Below are 8,143 nucleotides of genomic sequence, written 5' to 3'. Positions count from 1 at the left end.
CTGCATATGTCATTGCTCTACAGAACCATATCCTTTTAGTGGAGAAACTATCTTCTAACAGATGGAAGCAGATGAAATATAATTAATCAATGGATACTTCACCTACTATGTTACACTGCCATAGCAATGTCTCAAAACCTTGCTACAAAAAAAAAAAAAAAGTCAAAGTAAAACAGGGAGATAGGTAGCAGTCTTTAAGAAATCTTCAGGGTGAACATTGAGTGATGAACTGAAAATCTTAAGTTATTTTTCTTTTGACAGTCGTTTCTAAATTGCATCTTTTAGATAAGCCTGAACTAACAGTTTCACCTGTCCTCACAAACAAATTTTAAACGAAGTTCACTCTCTGCAGGTAGCTGAAATTATGACATGTAAATTCTATCCCCATGAACCAAAGAAGTAGGAAAAAAAATCTGTGTACAGGGAGAGACAGACTAAAGCAGGTGGCTCAAGGGAGGCAGAAGACATATTGAAAGAAAAGGCTTGGGGTTTTCTGAGCCTTATTATGATTGCTTCCTGAGGTCTGGCTGTCTTTCTTCTCTTGGAATTCTTTTTTTTTTTTTTTTTTTTTTACCATGCAACGAAACCTTTATTAACATTTTGAACAGGTTCAGCTATTACTGAAACTTGTAATTTCTAAACTTAAGTTGGGGCAAATGGCTATAGTGCAGAGTAATGCCATCACTGGGCACTGCAAACGCAAGACTTAAGAATTAACAGCCACCCCTCAGGCGCAGGACCAGGTGCAGGGTTGACTCCTTCTGGATGTTGTAGTCAGAAAGAGTGCGGCCATCTTCCAGCTGCTTGCCTGCAAAGATGAGCCTCTGCTGGTTGGGGGGGATGCCTTCTTTATCCTGGATCTTGGCCTTCACATTTTCGATGGTGTCACTGGGCTCCACCTCCAGGGTGATGGTCTTGCCGGTCAGGGTTTTCACGAAGATCTGCATACCACCTCTCAGGCGCAGGACCAGGTGCAGGGTCGACTCCTTCTGGATGTTGTAGTCAGAAAGAGTGCGGCCATCTTCCAGCTGCTTGCCTGCAAAGATGAGCCTCTGCTGGTCGGGGGGGATGCCTTCTTTATCCTGGATCTTGGCCTTCACATTTTCGATGGTGTCACTGGGCTCCACTTCCAGGGTGATGGTCTTGCCGGTCAGGGTCTTCACGAAGATCTGCATACCACCTCTCAGGCGCAGGACCAGGTGCAGGGTCGACTCTTTCTGGATGTTGTAGTCAGAAAGAGTGCGGCCATCTTCCAGCTGCTTGCCTGCAAAGATGAGCCTCTGCTGGTCGGGGGGAAAGGCACACCTCTATCTCTTGAATTAATCTCCCCTGATTGATAATAGAAAGAGAAAGTAAAACAACAACAACAAAGTAAGGCCTTGTCATTTCCTGAACATCCTTCAAACTTTTACTATTTCTACAAAAACTTCCCTGATCACATCACTCCAAGAAATGGTATCTTTTTGATTCCTGTAAGTGCTTATTATCCCCTCCACTCACTTAACTCATCACAGACTGATTGCATTGTGAGTTATACTCACAGAGCCCTCAAGTAGATTACACATTGTTTAAAGCCACAATTCCATAATTTCATATTTCCTGCTTCATCAAGCAGAGCATGTGATAGATAGACCCTCAATAAGCATTTGCCAATTTGATGAGACTGATCATGCTCAGCAGTTCAAGTTTACCTTGTTGTTGAGCAACTGAAGTTATCTTGGCTTTAATAAAAACAACTAGGCTGAACCATGTAGAAAAGAAAAATAAAATGAGATACTTAATGAAATAATAGTAGGAGGAATTTGAGATTATATACCAGCATAGAAACAGTTTGAAAAGATCCCCTAAAAGAGTATGCAAGCCTAGATTAGACACCTCAAGAAGTCGCAATGTTTTACCAACTTAACAAATACAGTTAGTTGTTGACTCACTGGTGCATAGTATCTAATTTGTCTATTCAGTTGCCGAAATTTCATGTGCTGACAATTATCTATGCTGAGACTTTCCACATTTACATCACCCATAAAAATAAAGAACTTGCTGTTCAAGTACAGGTTTGGGGAAGTCTGACTAGGCAGGCATTCTTGTGAAAAATATCTAGGGGTTTTAACTGATCCCAAGCTGAATATGAGTCAAGAGCTTGCTTTAATTTCTTAAACAGACTAATTCAATCTTAGGCCAAATTAGACAAAGAATCATCTTAACTTAGAATTGAGTGTTTTGGCAGCCTGGTACTGGTACCAAAACAGAGATATAGACCAATGGAACAGAACAGAGCCCTCAGAAATAATACCACACATCTACAACCATCTGATCTTTGACAAACATGACAAAAACAAGAAAAGGCAAAAGGATTCTCTATTTAATAAATGGTGCTGGGAAACTGGCTAGCCATATGTAGAAAGCTGAAACTGAATCCTTCCTTACACCTTATACAAAAATTAATTCAAGATGGATTAAAGACTTAAATGTCAAACCTAAAACTACAAAAACCCCAAAAGAAAACCTAGGCAATACCATTCAGGACATAGGCACGGGTAAGGACTTCATGTCTAAAACACCAAAAGCAATGGCAACAAAAGTCAAAATTGACAAAGGGGATCTAATGAAACTAAAGAGCTTCTGCACAGCAAAAGAAACTACCATCAGAGTGAACCAGCAACCTACAGAATGGGAGAAAATTTTTGCAATCTATGCATCTAACAAAGGGCTAATATCCAGAACCTACAAAGAACTCATACAAATTTACAAGAAAAAAACAAACAACCTCATGAAAAAGTGGGCAAAGGATATGAACAGACACTTTTCAAAAGAAGACATTTATGCAACCAACAGACACATGAAAAAATGCTCATCGTCACTGCTCATCAGAGAAATGCAAATCAAAACCACAATGAGATACAGTCTCACACCAGTTAGAATGGTGATCATTAAAAAGTCAGGAAACAACAGGTGCTGGAGAGGATGTGGAGAAATAGGAACACTTTTATACTGTTGGTGGGACTGTAAACAAGTTCAACCATCGTGGAAGACAGTGTGGCAATTTCTCAAGGATCTAGAACTAGAAATACCATTTGACCCAGCCATCCCATTACTGGGTATATACCCAAAGGATTATATTATAAATCATGCTACTATAAAGACACATGCACACATATGTTTATTGTGGCACTATTCACAATAGCAAAAATTTGGAACCAACCCAAATGTCCATCAATGATAGACTGGATTAAGAAAATGTGGCACATATACATCATGGAATACTATGCAGCCATAAAAAAGGATGAATTCATGTCCTTTGAAGGGACATAGATGAAGCTGGAAACCATTATTCTGAGCAAACTAGAGCAAGGACAGTAAACTAAACACCACATGTTCTCATTCATAGGTGGGAATTGAACAATGAGAACACTTGGACACAGGGCGGAGAACATCATACACCAGGGCTTGTGTGGGGTGGGGGGAGGGGGGAGGGATAGCTTTAGGAGAAATACGTAATGTAAATGACAAGTTAATGGGTGTAGCAAATCAACATGGCACATGTATATATATGTAAAAAACCTGCACATTGTGCACATGTACCCTAGAACTTAAAGTAAAATAAATAAATAAATAAATAAATAAATAAATAAATAAATAAATAAAAATAAAGAATTGGCTGTTTTGGTTATCTAGAAGCTCCGTATCTTGCATGATGCTGAACTTTTGCTATTCCAGATTATCTAAGGTCTCCTTTGGCTCCACTAGTGACCCCTGAAACAGTTCCCTCTGTATAGCACAGCTCAATTGTTAGGAAATTCTCTAGCATTTTAAACTTTTCTCTACCATCCACTTTGCTGGCACTTCTACCTCATAGCTTCATCCTTCCCATTGAGCCATATACCAAGTCTCTTCTCCTTCATCACCATGGAAAGGCAGCTGTCATAAGCCAAATCCAACCCTCAAGTCTAGACTTGACATCTCTCCAGTTCTGGTAACCATCCTCTAAGTCATATAGTTTCTAGATCCCTCACTGTTTTGCTTGCCCTTCTTGTGAAGCTTTACTTTATTAAAAAAACTGAGGCCTGGGCTGAGCATTATGGCTCACACCTGTAATCCTAGGACTTTGGGAGTCCAAGGTGGGTGGATCACTTGACCCCAGCAATTTGAGACCAGCCTGGGCAACATGGCAAAACACTGTCTCTATAAAAAAAAAAAATTAGCCAAGCATTTTGGCATGCATCTGTAGTCCCAGCTACTTGGAAGGCTTAGGTGGCAGAATCACTTGGGCCAGGAGGTCAAGGCTGCAGTGAGCCATGATTGTGCCATTGCACTCCAAACTGGGTGACAGGGTGAGACCCTGTCTCAAAGAACTAACAAACAAAAGCAACCAGCCAACCAAACAAACCTGAGGCCAAAAGAGATAAATTATTTCCTCAAAATCATACAATCAACATCAGAGCTGAAACTTGTATTCGTTATTTGCAATGAATTGACTCACAAAGTAGCAATTTATTTTTTACCTTGAATGATGCTGTATTATAAATCAACAGGGAAGCCAGAGATGCTATGAGAATACACCAACAGATAAGCAATCAGACCACACAATTTTTAGGATTTCTCTATCTTTCAAATGAAAACATGACTACTTTTTGAACAAAAGGATTGAACAAATTTGAAGAAAATCAGTATTGTCTCTATTTCTTAGGTAATGAAACTGATAGCTTTTGAAGAATATGCTGTCTTCCAGAGCTAAGAAATTCAAGGTGTGTAATGAGCATACTAGATTTTTAATGTCTGATACATTTAAGATGGTTGTATAAATTTCCTTTATAGTTGGTAGACTATTTCTGTATCTCAACTTATCCTTTTAAAGAATATATAAACGCTGTGTGTAGTCCTGAGGAACAGCTTGGTACTGTACTACCTATTTGAGTGTAAAAGACATGTGACATAGGTTTATGTTTATTGTAAATGTTGAGATTTATGAATTGCTGAGTCAACCTTACCAAGAATCCTGGAAATTAGCCATCCTGATTTGACTGTGATTTCTCCCTGAGGTCATTTCTAGGTCATTGTATTCTGAGTCTTTCTGCCACTTAGTCATGATGGGAATTAAAGTTGACCTGGATTTCCCCCATTGACATTGCCACTTGATTAGTTCTGAAATATAAAGACTGTGAATCCTGTTTCATTCTAGACTTAAGTAGCAGGAAACTTCTGCTTTTCTTCTTAAATATACTCCCTCAAATTTATAGAAGTCGGAAATCTCCATAGAATCACAGGGCAGATGTTTCTGGCATGTGATTTACACTTAGAGACTAGCTGGGTATCATTATAGAAATTTTCACAGGCTCCCAGGGTATTACAAATTAGGGTCATTTCTTACTAATTCAATATAATTGAGTGAAGAACAGCTTAATTTTTAAAATTTTTTAATCATATGCTTAGAAAAACTTCTTCTTACAATGATTTCAAACTTACAAAATCTTTTTAAACAATACATAAAATGTTCATATATCCTTTACCCAGATTTCTAAAATTTTTAACATTGTAACCACAATTTAAAAATCACTGTTTTTCTCTGTTTGCCCATGTCTGTACTCTTTACATTTTTTGAATCATTTGAGGGGTTAGTCTTTTACACTTTCTTTTACCTCTTAATATTTTCTAGTTATTACCTAAGACTAAGGGCATTCTTTATTTTATTTATTTCTTTACTTTTTAGACAGAATCTCACTCTGTCACCCAGGCTGGAGTACAGTGGCATGATCTTGGCTCACTGCTACCTCAGCCTCCCAGGTTCAAGTGATTCTCCTGCCTCAGCCTCCTGAATAGCTGGGATTACAGGTGTGTGCCACCACGCCCAGATAATTTTTGTACTTTTAGTAGAGATGGGGTTTCACCATGTTGGTCAGTCTGGTCTCGAACTCCTGACCTCACGATCCACCCACTTTGGCCACCCAAAGTGCTGGGATTACAGGCATGAGCCACTGCGCCCAGCTGGGCATTCTCTTACATAATCATAGTACAGTTATCAAATTCAGGACACTTTGATGCAATAGTTTTATTTGTATTTTTTCCGATTATCTCAGTATGTCCTCTATAACTTTTTTGCCCTTTCCAGTCCAGAAGCCAGTACAGGACCATGGATTACATTTAGTTGTCTGTTTCTTTAGTCTCTTTTAATCTGGGACAGTTCCTTAGTCTTTTCCTTTGCGTTTTATGGCAAAGGCCAGTAGTTTTATGGAACATTTCTCCATTTGGGTTTGCTGATGCTTCCTCTCTGGCCACAGAACTGCATAAATGATTCTGTGTCCTCCTCAGGTATCCCAGGCATAAAATATCCATCTGTTCCTCATTCACTATGTACTGATCAAACTGTTGTTCATTTTCTTCACTATAGAGTTTCTATTTTTTCCCTTGCAACTAGTAAGCAATATGTGGAAAGACACTTTAAGCCCATGCATATATCTTACTGCTCATCACACGTTTCTTCCTAAACTTGATTCTTGCTCTAATTAGAGTTTGCTATGATGGCTGTAAACTGTTGATTTTACATGGTTACCCACTCTCTCCACATTTATTGGTAGGTGTTCTTTTGTTCTATAAGAAATGTCTCTCCCTCTCGCTTCCTCTCTCTCTCTCCCTTTCCTCTTTCTTCTTTCCCTTCTCTCTCTTCTCTCCTCTTTGCCTCTCTTCCTCTCTCCCTTCTCCCCTATTATTAGTATGAATATATAGATTCCAATTTTATCCATGGGTTATAATTCACTTTTCTTATTAATACTTTTTTTTTTGAGACCGAGTTTCACTTTTTCGCCCAGGCTGCAGTGCAGTGGTGCTATCTCAGCTCACTGCAACCTCCACCTTCTGGTTTCAAGTGATTTCTCCTGCCTCAGCCTCCTGAGTAGCTGGGATTACAGGCATTCTCCACCACACCCAGCTAATTTTTGTATTTTTCAGTAGAGACAGGTTTTCACCACATTGGTCAGGCTGGTCTCGAACTCCTGACCTTGTGATCTGCCTGCCTCAGCCTCCCAAAGTGCTGGGATTACAGGCATGAGCCGCCACACTCGGCCTTTGTTATTAATACTTTTAATGCTCATACTGTCAAACGCTTAGCAAGTTGGATCCCCTTTAGGCTGGCTCCCTTCTGATATGCTCCCATAATTTTTTTTTAAACCAACACTTTCTTGCTTTCTGGTTCAAGATATTTCAGACCTATCAAGTAGCATCCCTGCTCCAGCACAGGAATCAGCCATTTCTCCAAGGATCCTTCTTTCCTTATCATGGGGAATGGTATTTAGAAACCAAAATCTTAGCACTAGGTGTTTTAATTGTTACTGAGGTGTCTGCTTCCAGGCCCTTTTTGAGGAAAGAGCTAGGAAAGTTACACACACAGAGATGCATACACACACACACACACACACACACACACACAGAGGCTTGTCTATACATGTCATAGAAATTCTGCAGTTATACTGATACTTTCAATATCAATCCCACTCCACGAGGTTCTTTGTTGCCTTCCCCCCACCCACTCCATCTTTGAATCTCGCTTCTTCCACAATGAGAATTCTGCCTTTCAACAGCATCAGAACACTGACTCATATTCCCAGTCCTAAAACACACATAAAATCATTTCAGAATTGCTACACCCTAATCACCATACATATCAAATCAAATCAAGTAAAAAGAAATTAAGATGCATTTGAAGTTCTTTATTTTTTTCCCTAGAGTAAAAGTATATTATCAAAGTGTTGTCTTTAAAGTTACTTGAATTAGTTCTTTGCCCCCGCAACTCCTGCGTAATGTTATCCATTTTGTAGAGATTTATGCAGAGAAGTATCACTGCCTTCTCTATCACTTCTGTCTGGTTTTCCCTCACCTTTTGTAGGTAAGTCATTTCATTGTCTTCTGGTTTATTTTTCCTGTGTTTCTTTTTCCAAAAAAAGAGCAGACTTGTGTATTTTCTTATTTCTCCTTGCTTACACAAAAGGTAGCATATTGTAGATACTCTTCTACAATTGGCTTTTTAAAAAAACTTACCTCCTGAAGTTCATATAAATACCTTTTAGTGAAATTGATTAGTACTCTGTTGTGTGAAGTACTCTAAGTTATTCAGATAGTTCCCAATATTTTGCTATTACAAATAATGCTGCAG

General features: G+C 39.0%; 1 protein-coding gene across 1 annotated transcript; it reads right to left on the bottom strand.

Annotated features, from left to right (window-relative positions):
• Positions 1 to 547: 547 nt before the first annotated feature.
• On the bottom strand, positions 548 to 1,320 carry LOC139363316 (polyubiquitin). The gene has a single exon (XM_071096516.1). The coding sequence runs from the start codon at positions 1,173 to 1,175 to the stop codon at positions 714 to 716; it is 462 nt and encodes a 153-aa protein (XP_070952617.1). The 5' UTR covers positions 1,176 to 1,320; the 3' UTR covers positions 548 to 713.
• Positions 1,321 to 8,143: the final 6,823 nt, after the last annotated feature.

This window comes from Macaca nemestrina, chromosome 5 (assembly GCF_043159975.1).
Source record: "Macaca nemestrina isolate mMacNem1 chromosome 5, mMacNem.hap1, whole genome shotgun sequence".
Lineage (NCBI taxonomy): Eukaryota > Metazoa > Chordata > Mammalia > Primates > Cercopithecidae > Macaca > Macaca nemestrina.
This window is presented reverse-complemented; position numbering and strand designations above follow the sequence as displayed.